Raw genomic sequence first — 25,985 nt, 5'->3', positions numbered from 1 at the left:
TCCATTAGTCCTTTAGAAGCTTTACAAGGCATTGTAAGAAGAGCTAGTGAGCAGAGAAAAAGTCTGAAGTCATCTTCTTCACAGAGTAACTTACTAAGAAATGTTCTATTTCTCTTAAGGCTTGATCTTTCATATCCACCTGAACTGTCTCATAATCAAACCCAAGAAGGAGCAAATTAATGCAACTATTAGAGATTTGATCGGTATTATGCAGGGTGGAATGTACCTCCTGCTAATCCTAAAGAAAACAATGATTTATTAAAGGTCAACACCACATGCAAATTAAAAAATGTTTACTGTGGACTAGCTTAGCAATGGGACTTCACAACAGAAGGTAAAACTGAACAGGGCAGATGTATTGCAACAGCAGCCATGCCTACCAATTTTGTCTCAGTTTTTAACTACAATGCAATGCAAGGTTGTTATGTTACTGTCATTTTTAAAGCATTTCTCTTTTGGACCACTGTGTATAAGGATATAGAAATCTGAAAAACATTTTTAAATCAAAGTATATATATTTATGGCAATTTTTTTTGTACCCATTTCTTTGCTGTGGTAAAGCAACAAATTAAAAGTACTAGTTTCAAATTCTGATGGACTAAAAGGTCTCTTTTGCAATGATGCCTATATATTATAATTATGTGTATTCAAGAAAAATATCATTATTTGGCTCATCAGAATTATTACAGAACCAAGTAATCACGTGTTTTTCTTGCAGGACACAGTTTCAGAGAAAAGTTTCTAGTTGCCTAATGACTAACAAGTGTTTAAATTAAATATTAAAACTTCCTACATAAAACTAGAACATAAAATTTCTTTATTAATGTAATACTGTTAGCATAAATCAAATTTAAGTTTAGACACACAGGAATAAAGACATTTTTAGTGTACCCACATACAATATTTAGGTTAACATATTAAAATGTGTTTGGTTACAGCAACAGTAAATTTAAATCATTCCTGTAGCAGCATCAGCAACAGCAGCAGCAGATGCTTTCAACCAGAGGAAAAGCAAATACTCTCAACTGATGTTCAAATAGTGAATACAAGATCAAGGTAATTCTCAGGAATATACAAACCTGTTTGAACACCTGCATAAACATGTGTAAGGTTCAATTCAATTATAGTTTCTTTCAGAACTGGGGGCAAGGTTTTGTGCTTGTATTGCTAACTGCACTCAATAGTCACGCAAAATAATTTGAAAATTAGATTACTTTAAAAACTCCATTCCAGTAACTGCTTAAAAAAGGTGCTATATAAAATCAACACATGCAAAAACAGCAATTCATAGGGTTTTAGTTTAATGAGAGTTATAAGAGCACTTGTATCTTATTGTATCTATATCATTAGTCCAGCTGTTCAAACAGAAGGCAAAGGTAGAGCTTAAAATTAGAATATAAAGCTTGGTAATAAACAAAGCTTGGTCCAGTGTGTTTATTTCTTCAAACATTGACCCACCAAAGAGTACAGCAGTTTTTAACCAGTCCAGATCAGCATTGGCAAAGATAAATTTAGAAATTTAGGCTTTTAGAGTTTGATCATGAAATGATTGTTTAGAGCTACCTTGTTACTGAATCCTTCCTTTTTTTTTTTTTTTTTTTTTTTTTTTTGACAGTATTTATCTTTCTAGCTTTCATAAGGGGAAAAAAACCAAAGTATCTTCCCTGCTCTGGGACATGATAGATTCAAGAAGATTGCTGCTGCCAAGGATAGTTCTAGAATAAGAAGCAAAAAGCTTAATAATTAAGGTTGGATTATTTGTAAACAAACACTACGAGGGAACATGAGCATGTGAAAATATGCATAAAGCAGAAACCACTTTAACTAACTGTACCCTACATCACATCAACCCATCTGAAAATATGTCATATGCCTATGTCTATGCCTGCTCTTAAAGATTTCATTTTGAAGCACTTAGCACTTACTAGGAGCACAAGAAAGTTCTGACTAAACTTAATTTCCTTATTATTACACAGCCTGAGGACAATTTGGCCTGTGGGGTGTGCAGCTCCTAATGAGCCTGGCCAAAAATCTGTAGTCTCACTGCAGATCAAGACTGAATGTTGAAGTGTCTAGTGGCAAATGGTGTCTTTTCCTGCATGGGTGAAAAAAGCAGAAAAGCACAGGAGTTCTTCCTAGGTAACACCTATCCAGAACAGCTGAGTGCAGTCTCTATAACAAAAAGCTAAAATATTTCAAATTCTGACCATTTGAAAATATACTCCTCTGAAGGGTAGGGGGTAACAATAGATCCCTCTGACAGTCCAGTTTTAAAATGTTACAGTTTCCTTTAACTCTGGCAATTGCTGAGGGGGGTGTAGAAGTCATCACCCTGAGCTGGACAACAGTGTCTTTCATCCTGCAGTTAAATGAAAGATGAGGGATTTGAACCCTTCCTGTGTCTTTGGTTGGAAGATGTAGCTGGAGGTGTCTATTCTACCACCATCTGTTAGAGGTGGGGCAGTTAACTTGTGTTAATTGGGCACTTTATCTCTTCCACAACCGATCTTCCTTCCAATATCTTCTGTTAATGAGTGTCACTGCATGACTGATAAAATTACATCATCCCATTGGGAGAAGCTCTGCCCAGAGGGAGGAGCCAAGCATTCCTACCTGGATATAATCTGAGATTTTGGGACACCACAGTCAGACTTCTCCCACTGGATTCCCAGAGGAAGACCAGGCCCACTACACCACCACTGGACCTTCAGAGGAAAACTGCACCCTTCTACAGGATCATTGCTTCAACAGAACCACGCCTGTAACTCCAGGAGGGCTGCAGCCACCGTTCAATCTGACTGCTATCAACACCCTGACCCACAGGGTGTCAGGTTGTATTCTGACTCTATCAGTGGGTTTTTTTTTTTGTACTATTGCATTTATTTTTAATTTTCCTTTTAAAAAAACTGTTATTCCTACTCCGGTATCTTTGCCTGAAAGCCCCTTAATTTCAAAATTATAATAATTCAGAGTGAGGGAGTTTACATTTTCTATTTCAAGAGGCTCCTGCCTTCCTTAGCAGACACCTATCTTTTCAAACTAAGATCTCCTACTCTATTCCCTGGCCCTCACGAGTCTCACAACAGTCCTGTCTGCCTGTGAAAAGAGAAACATAGGCAGATAATGAGAAAGAGAAGTGTCCATTTGCCACCTTAAGGACAAGGGGTTTTAACTTTCACGATACAAAACTACATGGATGGGTCAAGATAAATTTAAGGTAAATTCAGTTCCTAATAGCTGATACTCCAGTGCTCCCAAAGCTCATTTAAGGAGCTAAGCATTTCTTCCCTACAGTTCATTACAATGCCTGTAATGAATTAAATTGAATTAAATTGAATCTCTCATTCATTTATAGAATGAGGTGTTATTTACATTACTTTTATTTAATCTTCAACAGTACTTTAGTCGTGCTTTTCTGTTGCAAAGGTAAAATGCAAGAAAGAAGGAACAGAACAGTAGGAAATCTCCAGGAGATCTCTAATTTGGCAAATCAATGACCAGCACGTATTTTTAGATCTGTGGTTTTAAGTATTCAGGACTGAAAATGTGGATCTATGATTTATGGTGCTCTCAGAAGAGGTCTATCTGAAATTAGGGTAAATAATATCCTGGAAAAAAAGTGAAATACTTTGTGACAGGATCTAAATTCAGCCAAAGCCTTGAGATGAACGTGCCTGCTATTTTTCTTAAGGAGTATATGTCAAAAGGAACACAAGATAGAAAAGATTTCTGAGCACAACAAGTTTCTGATCAATTGGCAGATCAAAATGAAATGCTTTGGGTACACGTACATCCCTCACAGCCAGCGTGACCTTGCAAGTTGCTCCAAACTTAATCTCTGTCCAGCAAATTCCAGTGGCACTTGGTGTTGCAGGAGGAAATAACATCACCACAGGGTGCCTAGGAAGCATCTGTCTTTTCTAATCCTTGGAATCATGACTCTGAGTGTTCTCCACTCCCATCTACAGTTTCCCTTCCATGTCCAATCTTGCTTCTTCCTGCCCAGCAACCTAAATGTTCACACTGGCTGTGAGGGTTGTATGGCTAATTCATTCACGCGTGGAGGAATTATTCTGTAATTAAACCAAATAATAGTGGTTGCTTCTTCTGGAGAGAGGATTCCTAATAAAGGCTCCTGATCATTACACACGATTAGCTAGATGAATAAATATATGCACAGTCATTATTGTATATTTAAATTTCCTTTAATTCAGTAATATCTCAGTAATGATGCCACTGAGTTAAAATAAGCCAACAGTTCTGTTTTATTTAATCCTCTCAAGGTTTTACTTGCATGTGGCAGTGAGATGCTTCTTTTCAGAAATTCTTAAGAATATTGTGCAGTGATTGTGTACCTACAGAGTGTGATAGAGCAAAATTATACCTTAATTAAGTGATGATTATTGTCTCAGAAGTTTCTGAAGGCAAAAAATACTAACAAGCATGCACAGTTGATAAGAAATAGTTTAAATACTTGCTGTTGCTTTAATTTAAGTGTTCACTGAGGGGAAGAGGGATTTTAAAGCTGCTGTTAGGAAACAGCCTCAAATTCCAAATGCTTCGAAGGAGATGGTCTTCACAATTTACAAGAGTCAGTTAATTTCTTTACATATTCCTAATATATGTGTCTGTAATTTTAGGTTCTGCATGAATTACAAAGCTTTGGCTGGATCTGAGAATGTGATTTTCTGTTCTTTTTTTTTTTTAATTCCCATGCAGTGCTCTACAAGCAAATTTTTTTATAATCTAATAAATGTTGTGATATTAAAGCCTGTGTAAAATCAACTTCTTTCAGTTCATTTATGTATAATAATTACTTTTAGCTTCAGCTGATTGTAACAGCCTCTGACAAAGAATAGATGGTGGAGACATTCAGATTTAGAGATTTTATACAGGGCTGTATAGAATACTAAAGACCGAAGTCTGGGTTAGAAGTCTGAAGCAAAATTTAAATGATTTTCAGACTTGTTTTTAAAATATGCTTCATTATCTCTAATGTGGGTACCCACAGCTTCTTACCTGAGATGGAAAATTGTGGTGAGAAAAAAAGCAGTCATTTAATTAAAAACTTAGTTTGAAGCTAGCTTAAAATAAATCCGTTTTTCTTATTTTTCTATCAATAAAGACTCTAATTCCAATTAACTTTAGCAACAAAACTCAACACAACAGCAACTTATGAATAAATCATAAGGTCTGATCCTGCACATCTTGTTCTGGTGACATTGTCAGGAGTAGTTGTGTGAGTTCTAATAATTTGTCGGACAGGGCTTCCTTATATATGGGAGAAAAAAAATCAAAACCCATTTCTGGGAGCAGAAGTGCATCATACATTTTTCTAGAAAAAATCGCACATTTTATCAATGTTCAGATTTTCAAATTTCCATAAACTGATGAACTATTTATGGCTTCACAACCTGAACACAAGAAGGATGGACCACTGAGCAAGGATGGACCCATGTGGTTTCTTCTTAAACCAGATTTTTGCATAAGTAGTAAAAGAAAAAGGCATCTGTTTCTCATTAGACAACACAAAACTTTTGGAAATTTCGAAAAACAGAAAATGAATAAAAGGGAAGGAAGGAATGCTGAAACAAAGTTAACTTTTCCTATTGAAGTGATTATATTTTTAAAAATCATTTCAGTAGTCAATTGAAAGGGAAATTGGAGAAAGGATGAAAGAGAAATCGTGTTTGTCTAGTCTAAAGTGTCATTTTTCAGAAGTATCAGAAATATCAGAATGAGTTAAGTAACAATAGAAAGTGTTAATATTAATTAATATTAGAGCTGAGAATCCTAACCAGTGAAAACTTGAGGAGAATAAATTTTCACAAAAAAGAGAAAGAAAAAAAAATTTGTTTCATCCAAAATTTTATTAACATAAATGTTTTAGCATCTTTTGGACATGCAGGGATAGCATGAATCCCATGTTACTTCCTGTAGTTTTTATATGAGAGCTTTCATACAATTTTCAAGTAGTCCTTAAAAATCAAGCTTAAAAAAATATCTCTACTATCAATTATAGAAAATATTATTTTTATCATAATCTGGGCTTAATCAGAATTATTCTTAGCACCTGCAGACAGTTTAAAAATACAGTGATCCCAAGTATTTGGCATCAGGTCTAAAGCTGTTTAATCCTCTTCAGTGTCTTCACAGATGAGAGCAAAGGCAGAGAATGTTACTTTCCACAGGCACAGCACAGGTCTACACAGCTTCACTCTCTTTTTTTAGAGGCAAAAGTAGCTTCAGATCTAAAACAAGTTACCATGGACTAGTATCAGTCAAATTCATAATCACTGGAAGTTTAGTCAAGTCGAAACAGAATTTTTAAGGTAAATGATAATTTTGAGATAGTCAAGAATTTGATCTCAGGATGCGTGATAGAACTACACATTCTGAAAGTTACAGTATTCTAATAAAACACTACCATAATCAAAACAATTATGAATAGTTCAAATAAAACAATACAACTTTTTACTGCCTAAAGAAATGGAATTAGGAGGCAACAACAGTGATGCCGTTGAGGCAGAACGGTATGAAATTACTCTACTTAAGAAGGCGAGAGAGTAGAACTCTGATTTTTTTTAAATACACCGCTCTTTTTATAGAGAGCTTCGTCTAGACCAATTCTATTGTTCCTGAAGTAAAAACATCTCACACCATTGGTGTTCAGGGAATGATGCACAGTGGCAGAACTTATCTATAAATAATGTGAACAACAAAAGAGATAAAGAATTATTTACATTCTTTCTCAACTGTTTCCCAGGCTTCTGCCTGCTTAGAAACTTTCGTTTTCTCTCAGACTGAACTAAAAATACCCACACATTAGTAGTCTAGCCTACATAAACGAGTTAATGTGATTTATACTTTGGATCTCGTATAGACATGCTCCATACCTGTGGGAATGGTGCTTAAACTCACAAACACTTAATGGAGCTTAAACTCACAACTTAAAACTCACAAACTCATGAATACCTACACTAACATCAAGCCACATCCTGGAAGCCAGATGTTCTGCCACTTTTGTAACTCTTTAATTCTTGAGTAAATGGTGATGTAGCCCTGACGAGCTGCTTCACAGTTTAAGAGCAGTTGATATGCTTTCATATTCACTGAGTTTAAACAATTTTTGTTTTCCCATCTTAAAAAGAAAACTATGCAAACAGCAATTAATACTGCTACTGTCCACAGTTAATCCCTTTTTCCTGGAGGCAGCTGGTTTGCATGAACCAGAAATGTGGAAGTTGGTTGTCTCCTCAGTTTCCTCCCTGTCAGGGCTGCTTCCCCCACTTTATTCCCAATGCCACCTCTAATTATTTTAGAGGCAAGCAAGCCATTAATTTCCAGCAGCAATCTGTGAATTAGTAAAAAGGTTTGTATTTCTTTTGTCTCATTAAATAAATTATTATCTTTTGTTGTCGATTTTAATTGAACTAACTTCTCTTCTTAGTCTTAAAATCTTCCTAATACATCAATATTGCTGTCTCTTTTTTTTATTAATTTATCATTTATTGAAATGAGAACTATTATCCTATATTTATTTGTCTTTTTCAATTAACAGCTTTTCTATCAAGTCTTTCCAGAGACGCTGTCCTTTTAGCTCTCTTAGTCAAACTTGTAGAAAAAAAAAAGAAAAAAATCTACTGCAAGTGTATGCAGAATATTTATAATTAATTTTGAAAATATGACCTCTCTGAATACTCAGACTATGCTCATGGGATTTAGTTGCAAGTGAGTCCATAGTATAAAAATTAAATTTCCTCTTATTTTATAATTGTGGTGTAGGTGGGTTCTGGTGCTGTGCCCATGTGAATTCCCAGTGCACACTTAACTCCTTGAGGGCTTTGGAACATCCCCAGTCAGTCACGTGCATGAGTGAGATAATAAATCAGCTTGAGGCAGTGGACCAACCTGAAAACTGACTGACCCATCATAATTAAACATTTGATTGATGTTTACAGCAGCCCTATGGTTGGTAGTTCTGAATGGTTGCATCTATTGCCCCCCAGCACCCTCCCCTGTGTCTGGCCCTCTTTGTTCTCCTAGATGTGCTGATTAACATCCATGGTGGGAGTGTCCCTAAGTGTCACATCCACGGTGTGTCTCAAAGAGTCACTACTGCAGAAGTGTCGGACTGTGCATGGATGAGACATTTGTAAAATTCAGCAGAAACTGCTCCAGCAGAAATGGTAACAGTCCTTAAGAGGTGCTTTGTGTGTAGTTAGGATGAGTTGTACTCACTGTTCATTCCACTCATGCACTGGGATGGTCACATAGCATCATGGTCAGCTGACTTGTAAGAAGAGAACAAAATGTTAATTTCAGCAATCTCTCTGGATTCAGCTGGATGCTGAATGATTTTTTTTTTGCCCTTTAAAAAAAATATTTTGTTCAAATATCTCTGCAACAGGGCCAGATTTGGAAAACAATATATTATATAAATAAATAAAATTGCATTTTCTACTTTTGCCGTGTGTTTTGTCAGTTCTATTGCCTCCTAATGGCAGGATTCTCAGCCAGAAGGCAGGTTTCTCCCTTTTTGCAGTGAATCTTTTAATTCCTCTTACAGGTTAGGTTTCATGGAAGATAATATTTTCAGGCTGTGGCAGAACATGCGTGTGGTATGGAAATAGTTCTGCAGCATTTACAGTTAATTGAAGTTAATTCTTAACTGTGTTGCAATGGATTTTCCCTTCAGAAGAGGATTTTACAAAACTGACAATTGAGTTCTTAAAGACAACACAGACATTGCATGTTAATTTTATGGAATTATGTGTGGTTAGTATGCTAAAAAAAGTCTGGGGTAAAATTATCTCTCATCAAAGAAGAGGACTTTGCTGTCTCAAAAGTCATTTGATTTGCATAAAGAGTTCTCACCTAAACTCTGAGGAAAAGTCAGACTATTTTCACCTAAACTCTGTTCATGGGCTCTTGGTTGAGATTTCAATGAGAGCAGATTTCACTCCCATGTCTTCAAAAATCTTAAGAAAGTGTTAGATGCAAAAATTAACTGCCATAAATCCTGATATAAAGTTGGCATAAAGATCCCAGGAAAAAAAGAAAAAAAACACAGAAGTTCTAGAAAAATAGTGAAATAATGCCTCAAACCAGAACCATGGACATCAGGTACATTGCTTATTTAGCCATGATTCCTATGCCATGGACCATAGTTGAGTTCAATGTTCTTTCAGGCTGGAATTCAGAAGTTTGACGTGCAAATCACACTCATTTAAAAGAATGAGTCCATAAATAATTAGGAAATATGGACTAAGTTAGACATTTGTGTGCGTATTTTCATCTGTTAAAGGGCAATTAGAAATATAATTTATTTATATTATCATTGATAAATGATTTGTACGCCATATACTTGGAAATTAGTAAATTGGACAGCTATCATCTCATCTGGGAAAATTTAGATGGCTGTCTGAAAATTACATTATTCAGCTCATCAAGACAAATGAGGTCATGACATTACTAGAAGCAACATCTCCTGCAAAGGTTATAAAGCATTTTTTGTGTTTAAAAAGCTATGTGGCATTTTCCACTGAAACAATACACAAATAAGCAATTAAAACAAAATCATTCCAATTTTTTTTTTTTCTCTAGGCATATCATAAGCATACTTCCTCCTTACTACATATGATGTCTGACTCCTGGCCTTAAGGAGTAGGCAGAAATTGCATTTTACATAGCTCTGAGCACATTACTGATACCCAGTGTATAGTAGAAAATGTGAATGAGTGACCATAATCAGCTGTGGACAGAACACTACTTGTCTGTGTATTTACTAAAAATCATGTCTGGGTACCAATATCCCACATATCTACTTTTCTCCCCTGGTCTATGCTGCATAGAAAAATAGCAAACAACATCCTTTTTGCTAGGGCAAGATGTGCTCTGGAATCCTCTTAGGGTGGGAGATGGTTTGGCAAAGGGAAGTTATTTAAATTGGTTGCTGTTCTCGCTTCCATTTATAACACCTGTAGTATTTGAAAATGGCATGTTGGCTCCTCAGTGATGTATTTTCATAAAAACTGGTCATGCCTGCAGCTTTTGCTAGCATACACACTCAGAAATCTTTGTATGGAATTACAAGGGCTCAGTAAACAAAATGGCAACTTCCACACTGCATTAATTCTAAATGGAAAAGGAGAAGGCCTACATATAAAAAGAATAGTGATATATTATGTCAGTAAAAATAAATGCACATGAGTACATCATGTCAAATATTAAAGCCCAGAGACTGCTGTTCTACATACTCATTTTACCTGTTGATTCTTTTTCCTATATGGAACACCATTTAAACCCAGCAGAAGAAACTCTTGGCTCCCAGACCCACCAATAAAAGCAACTCCCATGATAAAATACTTCCAGCAAAATTCACCACCTTTGCAACTTGAACGATTTTTATTTTTGCTGAATTGTCTTAAATATGAGAACTGGACAAGAAGGAAGTGTATACCTGTCTCTGGTAAGTGTAAGGGCAAATATATGCTCAAGAATAAACATATCTTTAAGAACAAAAATGGAAAGTTCAAAACCTATTTTAAATGCATAGTTGCACCAAGATGATTTGTCTTTCCTGAAATATATTTTGTTACTGGGACATCCTCTTCAAGTGGCCTTGAAGTGAGGTCTCTATTACAGTTATTACTGATCATAATCATTATTTTAGTGTAAATAAGATTAAATCTTTAGGAAAGCAGAGAGGCTTTAGATACAGGCTATTACCATCAGGAAAGAGTACTACAAAACATCTTCGGCCAACAGAGCTGATATTAATTACTCTGACACACATACCAGTTTTCCAAATTATGATCTTACAACTTAAGATCCTTGCTGATTCTGGAGATAGCAATGCAGATCTTACTACAATGTTTGATGCATGTCTTAGCAGTCATGCATAATACTGGGAACATCTCTGGACTCACTGATTAATTTGAGTTACTGAGCAGTCATTTAATTTGTTGATGGATCCCTCAGCCACAAGAGATTAGATAGATATGAAAGGAGGATGACATATGCATAGGCCTGCTTAATCAATCATTAAAACTCAAAGCACCATGCCTCTGGTAGAAGAGCAGCCTCAATGAGTTTGGATTCATGATTCTGAAGCCAGTGGGTATATGAGGACCATAATGTAGGCAAGGAAACTTCACCCACACAAATATATATTTCTATACCACCTTATCAGTAAAAGAAAAGATTAATTTTGTATATTTCCAGCTGTCTTCGTAGAAGTTGTTGTGAAAGTTGTCATTGACTATGGTGCTTAAAAGACAAACCACATGGGAAATTGTACAATGTAAAATTTTGTTTCCGTCTGAAGCTCAGCCCCAATTAAATAACATTTTAATAATTGCATAAGCATTATAATGAACATAAAATTACTGGGTCTAATATTATTGTTATGTCTCAAAAAAATAATTTTAAAATATACAATGTATGAAAATTTCTAGATATAAGTTTATGTCTACACACAAAAACATGCATTAAAGTGGATTTTTTAAAAAAATGTAGCAATCTGCTAGGAAAAGAAAAAGGCTGCTGTATAAGAATATAGTATGTGCAGAAACAATTTTCCCTGCAGAAATGCAAACACCAATACACAGTGTCCTTGATGATAAACTTTTCTAGTACAGGCCCTGACAAAGGCATCCTTAATGCTGTGTTGGTGTTTTGATATCCAGCATCAGCCTGGCAAAGATCAAGAAGCATTTGGACAATATTCTCAGGAGCATGGTGCAGCTCTTGGGGAGGGCGCTGTGCAGGGCTGGGAGTTGGAGTCAATGATCCCTGTGGGTACCTTCCAATTCAGCTTATTCTGGGATTCTGTGATATGAGACTGAAGAAGGAGAACTACAAAATTAAATAGATTGCTCTATGAATCACCCATTTTATATGAAAGTAAAAATGCTAATGCAGTTTTAAGATTACATTGCTGAAAAGGTTGGTGGAAATGCTGAACACTATATTGATAATTTTGGAGGGGGTGCTGTAGTTCAGTAAATGGAACCTGTATTCTTTAAGGAGCATTATAGAGTATTGTGTGGGTTTTGGCTGAGGTACAGTTAACTTTCTTCACAGTGGCTGGTATGGGGCTTTGTTTTGGATTCGTGCTGAACACAGGGCTGATAAAACAGAGACGTTTTTGTTATTGCAGAACCAATGCCTTTTCTGCTTCTTGTGCTGCCAGGCTGGTCAGGAAAGTGGGTGGGCATGGGAAGTGGGAAGAGACAGTGAGGACAAGGACCCAAACCTACCAAAGGGATATATTTTCCACACCGCATGGCATCATGCCCAGAATATAACATGGTGGGAAGGACAAGGAAGGGCTGGATGTTTGGAGTGATGTCATTTGTCTTCCCAAGTAACCATTACATCTGATGGGGCTCTGCTCTCCTGGGGATGGCTGAACACCTGCCTGCCCATGGGAAGCAGTGAGGTAATTCACTTTGCTTGTGCACGGCTTTAGCTTTCCCTGTTAAGCTGTCTTTATCTCAATCCTCGCACTTTCTACCTTTTACCCTTCCCATTTTCTGCCCAATCCTGTTGGTTGGGGAAGTTAGCAAGCAGCTGCATGGGGCGTGGTTGCTGGCTGGGGTTAAACCATGACAATTATGTCTGTGTATAAAACTTCTAAACAAATACTGAGGTTTGCATTTAGTAAGATATAGCACTGATGCTTTGTTTTATATTTACATAGGTTTTTCAACATTTTAGCTGATATTGAAAGAAAAAATCTTGTACCTACTGATACTAGGTTTTAAATCCAACTTTTAGATCCCTTATGTTAGAAATCACTGATGTTAACTAGTCCCATTCCTGCCCAGACAGATTCTTAACTGGCAAGAATATAATGTGGGAAACAATCACTTGAGTGATAACAGTCACTTTAGTTTGCATAGAACTGTAAAAAGAAGAAACCTGAAGGCAGAGTGTTTTTATCCCACCTTCTCTGTTAGTCTGGCATTCTGCTGAATTTTTAATGAAAAATTCATGAAACAGCTCCTCACTGCCCCACAAATTGAGAACTCTTTGTGTCCTTATTTCATATTTTGTAGGAAAGCAGGAATAATTAGACAATAATAAAGGAAATCTTGGCAAGTCTCAAAAGAAAATCCTCAAAAGAGAGATTTTGCTTATTGCTTTTGCTTATTATTGTTTTTACTGCTCAAATTGTGCCTACTCTTTGAGATGACCTGAAAACTGTGGTTCAATAAACACTAAAAGTACAAAGAATTCTTTCTCTCCTTCACTCCCATGTGCCTTTACACACATTAATGTAGGAGGCTCATAAAAGTGAAACACCAGGGATGAGGGCCTTTATTTTGCTGAGGCATAATAATTTAATATAAGTGTAATGCTCATAATGGGTTGATTTGCAAATGGAATAATCTAGGATCTTCAAATGCACACTTTCAATAAAACAGTAATTTAAAAACACTTCTTTAAGCTAATGCATTCAGACAATGTATGCCTCCTCTGTTATCTATTCATGAAGCTGCTTCTCCCTCATACACTTGAAATAAATGTTGATTTGACTTTCTAACTAATTATAGAACAGTGTTAAGCAAGTCACAGCACAGGAGCTTCAGCTGTAGTGTCCTGGGTGACTTATGTAAGACTAGAGGCACTTGGATTTCTTGAAAATAAGGATCTATTACTAAAACAAACTCCTCATGCTGTATTTGTAGTACACTCTTTCAGCAGACAAACATAAGCACTGGTCTTTCTAGGTCACTCCTCCACATCAAGGAAATGGGAATGAGGTTTATTAACTGAAATTTATTTTCAACTATACAGTCTTTTCAATCCTGAAAAGACACCATAAAATTGTCCTTTATCTCTTCACACTGAATGTGCATCCCTCTCAACAACTAAATGGACACCAAAATAGCTGAAATCTTATAAAATCCTGTCCTTACCTACATTTTTCCATACACTGCATATTCTCCTTCAGATTGAAAATTATATAAATAAAAGTTAATTTCAGTGAATAAATTTGGTTATTACTAAATAAAGCATATCAAAATAATAATATAGTCTATAGCTGTGTTTCAGATATAAATTCTCAGGAGCTAAAAGCTAACAATATCAATCTCTCAGCATCCATTTGCCCAAGAATTTTCAGCTCATTAGAGATTCCAGTCCCTACAGTGAAAACATTAATCAGACTTAATAAATAAATAAATAAATACTGTTTTACTGTAAAATAATGAACAACCTCCACTGGATCTGTGCCAAGATATTTGTCATGTTCCAACAGGACCCCAGATAAACCTGCAGATTTTGTTTCTGATAATTTGCTGCAGCCAGTCAGGGTTTCATTTGTTCATCCTATTTTCCTGCTTTCAGCCGGCTTATTTGATGGCTCTGGTCTATTTAGAGACATCACTGTTAGTGCTCTTTAACGGAAAGAAGAAAGAATTTAGTCCCCATATACAACTTACTGCAGCATTTAGTGTTGCTTTCTCAGAGATTAGTAAAATTCTTGCAGTCTCTGATTTGCAGGTAAATGTTAAATTTGGGTTATTCCTCACTCTACATCTTATAGAAGTCATTGTTATGAGCAGTCAAAATGTTTTGACATATATATCCTGTTCTTTCACTGAAATACTGCATACTTTTTAAAAATTATGTTTTCCCTGAAATTCACAATATTTTGAATTAAATGCACACATGGGATATGTCTCTAGGAGCTTGTGCTTGGCTACAGCCCATCACTGTGTGTCCCATAAAGACTTCATCCACTTCAATGTAACATGTGCATAAACCAGCGTGGGCAGAGGAGAGGCAGGGACAGAACAACATTGCAGCCAGGGAAGCAATTTCTGAGAAGATTAGCCCATAAAAGAGGTCTTGAACAAAACTCCTGTTAGCCACTGCAAGGAACATATCCTGTCAACACATTTCAGGGATGCTATTTTTCAGCCTAAAAGTCAAGATTTTATTGAGGTAAAAGATTGTGCTGCAGTCCTGCTCCCTGTTTTACAGCCACATTGTGGTTTCTTTCAATCCATTTTCCTTCTTTAGAGTTGGCTCAGTATAAATGATATGAAGGCCTGCTCTTTCTGAGCTTCTAATATGGCCTAGATTATTTCTTGGCCACAGCAAAACACTTCTGCAATGGTGAGGGTATTGGGGGGAGGTGGGCAGGCATGTATTGGCTTTTTTTTTTATTTTTTTTTTTTTACCAGAGACAGAAAGATATATGCCTAAAGACCGATCCATTCTAGGCTTAAAAGGACTGCTGACTGCCCTGGCTGTCCTTTCTCTCTCATTTTCCTATTTCTGTGTAGGAGCTAAAATGGAGTTTTTTCTTGTATTGTTTATTTTTTTTAATTAGTGCAGAGAAAACCAGGGGGAGAGGAGAGTAATGAGCATTGATAAAAAACGCTATGGGTCTTTGAATCATAATGATCCTTACATATAATTAGGGTTTTAGGTAGGTGTGAATGACTATTGCAACCATTCACCTTGTGATCCTTTTTGTTGTTTCAGTCTTTTTTTATTTCAAACCCATCATCAATGAGTTTAAATTTATTTATTACAAAAAGCACTTTTGCTTTCTGTGTATTTTTAAATGCTGCAGATGCTTTAATGTCCAAAGGGAAGTGAAGGCACATCCATCTTCAGAATTAGTCATAAAGGCCTTATATAATTTTATAATGCCAAGCAGTTGATGCCTTTCAAGATTAATATCCAATTTTGTGTTGTAAAAATGCAGAATAAAAGTCAATCCTTACATGAGAGTTACAGCCTAAGCACATTTATCTCAGAAGGCCTGAGCTAACTGGTTTAGTTACTGGAGCTCTATTTTGGTGGTGAGTAGATGTTTAAAAAGTATTTATATTATAGAGGTGACCCCTCCAGACAAAAAAATAGTTAAATTCACAGCACAGTGACAGACACAGACAGAACCAACTTCCCCAGTAATGTTTAATGCTAATTAAACAGGCAAAAAATCAATGTAGGAAAATAATTATAACACCAAGTAGAACTAGCAGTGGAAGTAACAATTTATTTGCAAAATGCATTTCTGTTTGTTAGTCTTTTTCTACGATGTTATAAAGAAATACAAAGGGATTAATACTTCATCAAGGAAAATATGTCTCTGGAAAGCACAAAATGTGAAGAAGGAGGAATTTTTTGTTGCACTGTTTTGTTTTGGTTTGTTTTTTTCACAAATTGATTTTGTATTTTGCAGGCAGGCATTTTATTGTGACAGAATGTGAAGGTATTACTATATAAAACATACAGCTACCTTGCCTCTTACATTCAATACTCCATTCAATCTCTTACTTCCATGCAGAAATTGTGTAGTCACTAACACATCCTGTCAGTGTGATGCTAAGGGGGTTCCAAATTTCATCTGAACTTAACTATATGGCAAGTCAGAGCTGGAGTCATGGCAGCATTAAATTAACCTGCTTAAAATATGCTGGGAAAACACTTATTTAAAGGAACTCATTTCATTATGTATTTTACCCCTAGTACTACCCTTTAATTTCTGGACTATTATGAAACAGTGAAACATTACTTTTATAGGTTCTTAGAAAGATATCTTCTATACAAACTAGGTTTACTGTAAGAATCTTTCATAGGTTCCAAAATTCTATTCAAAATATAAAGTGGATTTTTTTCAAGATGAAGAAGCTACTCTCTATGTAATGAAATAATGTGTAATAATGGAATTAAAACCAAAAACAATGTACAATATATTTTATCAAAGAGATGATTAAAAGTTATTTTTTAAATAAAAGTTATTTTAAAATTTAATTTCAAAAATGGGAATTCTTGCGTTATTTCATACAAGTCTTTAGTTGTGACAAGTAGAACTCTTTAAACATATTAAATTTTTTAGATATTAAAGAATTTACTCATTAAATTTCATTTCAAAGTGAATTGGGTGGCAGTTCAGGATTCAAGACTTCAAACTGGCTAACAGTTTGATGCCATGCCAATACTGCACAAAAGTGCAGAAAATACTGCACTTTTTCCTTCTCATTTGGCTCACTTAGCAATAGTCTGGGAACCTGGCCTTTAGCTTTGACTCACAGAAGCAAAAAGCACATCTCAAGCTGCTTCCACCTATTGATCCATTTCTACAGTGCTGAAATACTTCTCAATGTCAGTGTAGCTGGATATTAAACAAAATTATGGAACATCTTCAGACAGATCCTTGAAGAGAAGGTAGAATCAGCACTTTAAAACTTAACTTGTTATTTAGATTGTGCATTTCTGACTAGCACCTGATCTGCTGTTCACACAGAAATTCAAGTTGGTACCAGTGGGAAAGATCTTTAAAGATGAAGGTGATCAACCACAAAAGTTTATTTTACTTTATTTTACTTTTAGGCTGTTTTACAGACTCTCCATCCCTGACTACCTCAAAGTCAGGACGAAGTGATTTTTCACTTTGTGCAAAATGAGCAACAGAAAACAAAACAAAACAAAGGGAAAAGGAAACAAAATCAAAATACCTTTCTGAAAAGATACTTCCAGTATTGCTGGACTTCTCCTAGGCATCCAGGCTTCAGTCTGTCCTGGAGATGATCCCCTTAGGGTGGCTAACATCAATCTGTACCTTCATTCTCCTCTACAAACTGACAAAACAGTTTTATCTTGCATCCATTGGTGCTACCTCAACTAAACAAGTGAGATTATGTCTTCTGTATTACAGGTATAAATGAAAATTAATTTTGTTGATGCCAAAGATGGTTGAGTTTGAAGGAGACACAGTGGTTGACATAGCTAAGAAAAGCAACTTTTTGAGTGTACAGGCCCTTTCTTATTCCTTTTATGAGCTGTTCTAACATTATATTTCTGTCCAGATCATGTTCTGTCATTTCAAATACAAGCACTTTTTTTTTTTTTTTTGAGAAAAAGTTAATAGAGTGTCTCTAAACATACCATCAAGAACTGTAAGTGGGACCTGAATCTTTTCTTTTTTCATACAGCTGGGAAATGGCAATTTCTTTCCCCACAGATTCTGAGAGGGATGGAAGTGGGCAAAAAAGGAAAAAAAAATATTTTCACAACTCCCTCCCAAAACACTGATCTGATTCTTTTTCTTAGTAGTGATAGCTTCTTTCTATTACAAAAACCTATCTTCCAGTGATTACAAAAAGTATATTTCACATCTGCTACTGCCAGAACAGCTTAAAATGGCATATGACAGAGTGCATGACAAAAGAAATCTGACAGAATCCCTCCATCAATGAAGAGTCAGCCAGGGCAATGAACATGGTCATGGTCAAAATTTTCAGTCAGCAGCTGTATGTGCAATAAGCCGAGAAATGTTTTGCAAACAATATTAATCCTGGTAGAAATGTCTGAGTAAACCCTGCTTGGGTTTTCCTTCATAGAAGAATTGAGAAGTGATAATAACAGAGAGCCTTCTTTCAAGAAGAAATGATGAACAATTATTTAAGATCATGAAGAAAAATGAAGAGAGATTTGCAATTATTTTCAAGCATCAGGATGTTGTAATATCACAAAGAGAAGTGTCGTGGTTTAACACAGAAAAAGAATTTTCTTGGAAGGAAGAGGACAATATGGATATTGACCAATTGAAGGTGGACACGCCTCTGAGAACACAGAGGGGTTAAAAGCAGAACTCCCAGGAGAACTCGCTCTCTTGGGTTCCAGTCAGCATGCAGTGCAGGACTCTCCCCTGCCCGGCCACGAGCTGGATGGGTGCGGGGAAAGTCATGTGGCCTTTAGAGGTAGGCCCAAGGGTGGAGGGACTGGAACCGGGCTGGCCCCCTGCAGATGGAAGGGTGGAGAAATCTGGGATGTCTCCATTCCCCCCCCCAGAGTCTCTCTCTCTCCCAAGAGAGAGAAAGAGACAGCGGTAGTTTTGCCAGCAGTTCACTGCGGCGAAGGAGAAGAGCGGGAGGGCCGCAAGGTGCCCAGCCGGGCTGTGGGAGCCGGAGCCTGGGCAGCGAACCATCCTTGGGAGTTGGGACTTTTAACCCTTCCTTGAGAAAATTAAAGCTTTGTGAAATTTTTCTCCTCCTTGATTTGAAAGAGAGGAAGAGAGACAGCCTGGGACCTGGGATGTTGGAAGGAGAAATTCTAGGTGGGAGGAGATGATGGAGTGGCTTTTGGCTGGACTTTTTCTTGGTAGCCACAGACTGAACTGATCTTCTCCTCCAAGAGAGACTGTATTTTAGGAGGATGCCGGTGAGCCAAAGAGACCTGCTTCAGCTGGGAAAAGACAGAAGTGGAGCGAACAGAGAAAAGTTAAGGAGGTTTGTGGTGGTGCCCCCTGTCTTCGCAGAGGAAGAAGAGAAGAAGATCTCTGTTCTTGGATCCTCGGCCCCAGGGGAAAATGGGGGAGGACTGTTGGTCCCAAAAATGAAAAACTGAACTGTTGTTTTTTCCCCTTTTGGCAGGACATCCTTGAAAGGAAAAATCCTAAAAAGCAGTCTGTCCATCCATGCAATGGTGGTGAGAGCACTGTGCATGGAAAGGAGAGGGTCACCATTGGCAAACTTTTTCTCCGGACGGTGCCATGTGGTGACATGGAAGCACAGGATGTGGCAGCTGTGTTTCTTGGGGGGTCTGTTGCACAGGAAAGGCTCCTCTCTCCCAGCAGATGGACTGGGTGTTGATTATATGGAGGGTGGAAACCTGATTGGGGTCCAGATTGTGTCTCACTGTGGTTTGTTGGAGTTGGGTGGTGGGAGGAGGAATGCTTTGGAAGGTTTTCATTTTGAATTGTGTGTGTTTTCTTTCTTCTTTTTTTTTCTCTTTTATAGTAGCATAGTGGTAGTAGCTTAATAAAGTTCTTTTCTTGTTATTAGGCTTGGGCCTGCTTTGTTCTGTTCTTGATCGCATTTCACAGCATTCAATTGAGAGATTGCATTTTCATGGGGGCACTGGCATTGTGCCAGTGTCAAACTATGACATAATGACATAACCCTAACCAAAAAATTACAAGGATATTACTGGCTCCTAAAAACTCAAAATTAGTTTGATTTGCTGTTAGATTTTTCTCTTCATTCTTACATGGAAAACCTGTTGTATTTATCTTCGTCCATTTATCATTCTTGCTTCCGCAGAAAAAGCAAGTATATAAAAAAAATCCCATTTCACTGCAATAGCTACAGATTTTAGAGTTAATCCTCACTATTGTCCATCCACAATATGCAGTTTTGCTTACCTCACAAGAAAACTCTAGAAAAATAGTGTGGAAATTTATGCTATTTCTTCCAAATAAAACGTGGGGGAAAAAATTCATTATGAAGAATTTCTCTCTCTAAATGTGCAGAACAGGCAGATTTTCATCCTTCTTGGACCAAAACAAATGGTACAAGAATTTTCTTCTATTTTAACTTTCAAATGGGATAGTACTAGGAGCAGGACACTATGACTTAAATTTCCTTTTAGGAAAGAAATGCAAGTCTATTATTAAGTATCATTGCTATACATGCGCTTAAGGTAAAGAAAAAAAAAATCTTTCTCAGGGCCAGCTCTCGACTCCTAATTTGGTTATGATAGTTGGATCTTACTTGGTATTTATATGCTGGCACAATTTTTGTGTCTAATACTTACTTTTTTCCAGATGGATTACAATATATAGATTAACTTAAAATAGATCTCTACTTACAGACATTAGAACAGCAAAAAGCTAAAAGGGGTTTCTTTTCTATTACAATTAATCATTGATCAAACATTTGTACATGTCTTGCCCAGAATGGCATATGAAATGATACAGTTTTCCTTATTCTAAATTATGTTTAAACTATAGAATGTAGCTTCCCCTTCCTATTCATCTCAGCTTCTCTTTAGATCAATTAAATTTTGGCTTTCCCCTCCTCTCAAAGATGCATTGAATTAGCATTTAAATCAATAAAACGAACATTTCCCTATTACTAAGACATAAAAAACTGCAGCCCTTTGTTTGTAAGCACTTTCATGTCCCTTTTACCCATATCTTCTCAGGAGCTTGTTATAACAACATTAGATATTAATTAATGGAGCCAGTCCATTGCATACTTTGAAGAACTGGCACAAATCACTCTGAGTTGGCAGGGGTCCTGCCCAAATGCTGAGCTGATCACAGGAGAAGAAGATGTGGATGGCATGAGAATGCTTCTCTAGAGCAGAGATTTCTATCACATTGATGCCATTACAAAAACAAGTTGTTCATAGGGCCTAAGCAGACGAAAGCAAACAACATGTAGCCTTCCTTCCCTCACCACTCCCTGAAAAATAACTGTGTTTTGGTTCAAGAGGTGTTTTTTGGGTTTAACAGCTTATCAGCTCTTTAAGCCTGTTCTGCAACCCACATTTTGGCTCTGTATGGACAGAAGCAGTTTAAGCTCAATGAGTAATATGGAAACTTGTCACTTCTTTTCCACAGTGTTTCCTGAATCTGGTATTTCACATGTATAATAATAACAAGGCTACGGTATCTCTTTCCTCTGTGATTTCAAGCATCTTCAGAGAGAGTCACAGTCACCTTCTTGCAACTATGATGTTGTCTTTCTCTCTTCCTTTACAACATGTTTCTTTAGAAAAAGGTGTAGGGGCTTTTTCCTAGCTTGCACTACTTTTCCAAGTCACATCAGAGCTTGAAGTGACTAAAGGAAGAATGTGAAGCACATACAACATAGACTTTTGAGGGGGTGTTAAATTTTTCAAACACTTTCTTTTAAAAAAGAAAAATAAATACACATTCAAAAAAAAAAAAAAAACCAAACCCACACAGCAACTCCACCACAGGCAACATGGAACACCAGTTTGTTTTTGGAGGCCAAAAATAAGTCAGACAAAATTCTGGTTAAATCTTTATTAATAAAAAAATCTTTGTATAAAAAAAGGTCATTCTGTACACTTAGAGAACAGACAACGATGAAACTATACAATAGCAGTAAAGTAAGACACAAGTCAATTTAAAGAGCCTTGAAATCATGTTTTAAGAATTGTGCTCTTTTGTCATCTGCCATGCATTTATTGCCTCCACCAAGACTGTAAACTCCCTGAAGCAACCACTTCATACACTTTGGAGTTATGCATAACCATGAAAATCATGAGCCTATAATAAAAAGATGCTGCCTACATTAATGTTTGCCACTGCTAGTTCATCCAGTGATGGACAAATATCCAGCAGGTTTAATGACAGTACATCAAAAAGTTGCATAGATACTTGTCACAAATGTTATCATCCAGCCAAATACTTGTTATTTTCCATAATCCTTGATGCATTTCAGTCATACCCAGTAGACTAAATAAGCATTATACTAATTAGCTTCATTTAGCCTTCAGCATTGCAATGTTATAGTGCCTTTCCAGAGCATGACAAAGGTACACTTGGATAACAACAATAAAGTGATTACTTTGAGGGGAATCCTTTGCCAGATCTAGCCCTCATAACTAATCTGATAGACAGAAGAATATTGATAGAATTGGTCACAAGTAGATCTTTAAGCCACAAAAAAGCAGGCAGAAGAAATCTAAATACTAGAAGTATCAACTCTGATTAAGGTAGTTCTTCTCCTTGGGAGAGGTCAGTTTCCATTAGGATTACTGGTTTTTTACACATCTCCTCTATTCTGTCCTCAAATACCAGCATACATAGGTAGGAATGAAAGTGGAAACTGGGTATTTGAAGCTAGGATCTATGCAATCTGTTTGATCAAAGAAACCAAACTGATTATTGCTTGTTCATATAACTGGGCTTTCTAAAAGCAAAGCTATTGACAAGCATTCTTGTGTACTTCCACCCTGTAACTAGTATACAAATACTGAATAAAAGACATGTACCACACAGCAGTCCTATTCTAGATTATAGATCTGAATCCTGTTTACATCAGTGTGACTGCCTACAGAGCTGGTATCTTAAAGGCAACTTAACTAAACCACCTATTGCAAAGTCATTCAATACACATCTTCCTCCTAAATCTATGATGTCTTATTTTTTCTGTCACCTTTCTCAAATTATTCAAGTCATCAGGATGTTTATTCCTGTAAATTTTCATTAGACAGACATCACAAAAATTATGGCAAATCTGGAAAGAACACAGTAGGCCATGGATATGTCCATTAAGCAATATAATTTTAGCAACTGAAAAATATTTTGAAAATACAATTTTCAACTCTCCCAAAGGTTTTGTTTTCTTCTTGCAGCTGAACCCAAACATTAGGAAGATCCCAAGCCTCTTGGAAAAACAAGTCTGTACATAGCATCTCAGTCAGAAAAGCCATTATGCTGTCCTTTTCAACTGTTGGTACTGCAGAAATATATATAAAAGGAAGATAAATAGAATTTTCACTGTATTTATATCTGATATAAGTATCAAAGATATTTATTTATCTGCCTAAGTATTTTTGAATGCATTCATATCAGCTTTTTAATACAAAGTAAAATGGCCAAACTGTATAAATGGTTGTGCAAGTTCTGTACGTAGATGATTAAATAAACATCACTATACCTGTGAAACTAATAGGCACTGCCACCTGCATAATATGAAGGAGCATATGAGTTCATTTGTTAAAATGAAAATGTGGAAAGGTTATATACCATTAAACTTGATGTATATTCTACTTAAATCATCAAAACAGCATTGCACCTCACCAGATGGTTTTAGCTGATTATGACTTGTTTACTAACACTGTTACCAAAAGGAAAGCAGAGCAAGTAAATTATCCCCATCATTTTAAAACCAAGACTCACCTGCTTGCTGAGAGTGTTTTTCTGCCAACAGTTGGTGGAGAGGGTTCACTATGGAAGAAGCTTTTTATCCACCAGTATTTTTCAATTAACTCTGGTAACCCTGACAAAGGAGAAAAGCCCACAACATTAGACACTGCATGAAAAACTGAAAAGTGTTTCAAAGAAGGGAACAATACCATGCAATGCTTTGTCCTGGTCTGTGATGTTCACAGCATCCAAACAGCAGGAGAAGCTGGAAGAAACGCTGGGTTCCAAGTTCAGTTTTGCTGTACGCAGAAAACAGAGATACACATAATGAAAAAAAATGCTTTGAGAGGGTGCACTCTTTATATGTCAGGAGTTTTTCAGATATTCTGCTACCTCAGAGGAAACAATTTCACTGAGCTACATACTAACTGTTCTACTACAGTTTTCATAAGAACTTTTATATCAGTTTCTCTCTCACTCTACTCACACTTCCCTTAAAAGCCTACTTTGATCTGTCTGCATAACTTTCTCAGAAATCATTGACAAAGCTTAAGATCATGGCCACACTGCTGTCAAGCAAATACATCCTTGAACATTTAAGTCCACAACAACCCAATTGTCATGCTTTCCCTTGTGACACAACTAAATACTACACTCACATTAGTGTCCATCGTGGACCTAGGAATCCTAATACATCATGTGTACTCTCAAAGAAGTGATTATTTCACATATTTAGAAACAAAAAATGTGAATTGATTTATATTTTGTCTAAATTTGCAAAGTAAATAGGAAGCAAATAGGAAGTACAGGTGGAAACCTGTCAGAATCTGTGGGTATTGATGATTCCGAGATTGTAGAAAGTCTCTGTCTTTGTGCCCTGTTGCCAAAGAAGAAGCCATAATTCGTCTGTGCTGTTTTCAAGGTTGTTTATTCATGCTTATCTCTAACATGTTCTGCTGCCCTGCCGCAGGTCTGTCCTGCAGGGCAGCGTGCGGGGCTCTGCCCCCAGTGGGATGTTACAAACATTATATACCAGAAACTACGTGTGCTATATTTACAATAGTGTGCCAATATCTATCATCTACATTGAACAGTGTGTCCCCAGCCTAAACCAATAGAAAAATGCCAACACTACAGTGAAACATGGAGGGCATGAAGAACGAGAAAAAGGACAAAACACACCCAATTTCATCCATCTTGTCCCCTCTGAACCCCTAATCTAGAATCCTAAAATTTTACTTTTGCACCCGTGCCACACTTAATTATTACTCATAGCAAACACTCAGAGCTTGTAATTCATCCTGTAAGATTGAAAACTCTTTTCCATGGACAGAGATCAGAGACAGTGTCTCTGGGGTCTCTGTACAGGGGGGTTCCTGACCCCCTGCCAGGGTCCCAGGACCTCCAGGGCAGACAGAGGGATTCCCACAGAAACCTAGACTTGCTAGGCTAGCACTTTTTCTAGGTCATGTTTTATAATTAAATATACACACATATATACGTATAATACACTAAAAAAAATTCTAATAGAATAATTTTTTAAAAGGTAGATCAATGACCAGAAGCAGATGGTCATTAAAACTAAGGTTCTGTGATATTAAAACTCCCCAAAGAAATTAAAAGGCAAAGACAACTCTTTGCTGCCAGCTCATCCAGACATCACCTGAAACATTTTCTGACACTTTTCCTGAGTGCCAACAACCCGGCCACTTTCTCGGGAGGGGCTCGGGGGTCTCAGCCTCCCTCCTCCGGAGGCGCTCCCCAGGCAGAGAGAAAGGAAGAGGGGGGAGAGGGCGGGGTGCGTGTCTGGGGACAGCAGGCAGCTCCCGGCCCCGCCGAGCACTCACTCCTATAGTACCGGTTCCTGGCCAGAAGGCAGCCGGCGGAGGGGACAGAGGCCATGGCAGCGACTCCACGGGGACTCCGGCTTTCTCCGGGAGGAGCCTGCGGGGGAAAGGATGCGCTGTGCCGGGGGAAGGTCTCGCCCGGGGCGGGGAGCAGAGCCGCGGAGCCTGGGCTCACCTGCGCGTCCCAGGGCGAGCGGCCGTCCGGAGGCAGCGACGGGGCCGCTCCGCAGCGAGCGCCGCCGGGCCCCGCGCCCTTTATGGGACCGCCCGGGGGGGCGGCACGGGCGGGACGGAGCGAGGCACGGGAGGGGACAGAGCCCTCGGCCGCCGCCGCCGGGCCGGCCCGGGACAGGCCGCGACTCTTCCCGCATCCCCGCACCGGTCCCCTCGGTCCCTGCTCCTGCCTGGATAGCATCCAAGCACAGCGCCGGAGCGCCTCGGGCGGGACTGGGAGCTGCTGCGTTAACTGTGCTCTTCCCTGC

At 37.5% G+C, this 25,985-nt stretch overlaps 1 protein-coding gene and 2 long non-coding RNA genes across 6 annotated transcripts in view; 2 read left to right on the top strand and 1 right to left on the bottom strand.

Moving 5' to 3' along the window:
- The window catches only part of LOC121469216 (uncharacterized), an 83,225-nt gene extending 78,456 nt beyond the window's left edge, over positions 1-4,769 (top strand). For both annotated transcript variants that reach the window (XR_012054133.1, XR_012054132.1), the window contains exon 4: positions 1,616-4,769. This is a non-coding gene — a long non-coding RNA (uncharacterized lncRNA). The remainder of the gene's footprint in view (positions 1-1,615) is intronic.
- Positions 4,770-5,851: 1,082 nt separating this feature from the next.
- PPDPFL (pancreatic progenitor cell differentiation and proliferation factor like) lies at positions 5,852-25,979 on the bottom strand. 3 transcript variants are annotated; one of them, XM_072924641.1, is made up of 6 exons: positions 25,679-25,979; positions 25,504-25,600; positions 23,866-23,955; positions 23,690-23,789; positions 8,242-8,293; positions 5,852-6,251 (listed from the first exon to the last, which is right to left on the bottom strand). In XM_072924641.1, the coding sequence occupies exons 1-5, from the start codon at positions 25,916-25,918 to the stop codon at positions 8,254-8,256; spliced, it is 567 nt and encodes a 188-aa protein (XP_072780742.1). In that variant the 5' UTR covers positions 25,919-25,979; the 3' UTR covers positions 5,852-6,251; positions 8,242-8,253. The 3 variants fall into 3 exon arrangements, with proteins under 3 accessions (XP_072780742.1, XP_072780743.1, XP_012427439.2); XM_072924642.1 differs by lacking the exons at positions 5,852-6,251; positions 8,242-8,293 and adding an exon at positions 21,791-23,237 and having other exon boundaries at positions 25,679-25,971; XM_012571985.5 differs by lacking the exons at positions 5,852-6,251; positions 8,242-8,293 and adding an exon at positions 21,791-23,246 and having other exon boundaries at positions 25,679-25,964.
- The window catches only part of LOC115493881 (uncharacterized), a 28,407-nt gene continuing 14,743 nt past the window's right edge, over positions 12,322-25,985 (top strand). The window contains exon 1 of the long non-coding RNA XR_012054131.1: positions 12,322-12,445. This is a non-coding gene — a long non-coding RNA (uncharacterized lncRNA). The remainder of the gene's footprint in view (positions 12,446-25,985) is intronic.

This window comes from Taeniopygia guttata, chromosome 2 (genome assembly GCF_048771995.1).
Source record: "Taeniopygia guttata chromosome 2, bTaeGut7.mat, whole genome shotgun sequence".
Lineage (NCBI taxonomy): Eukaryota > Metazoa > Chordata > Aves > Passeriformes > Estrildidae > Taeniopygia > Taeniopygia guttata.
This window is presented reverse-complemented; position numbering and strand designations above follow the sequence as displayed.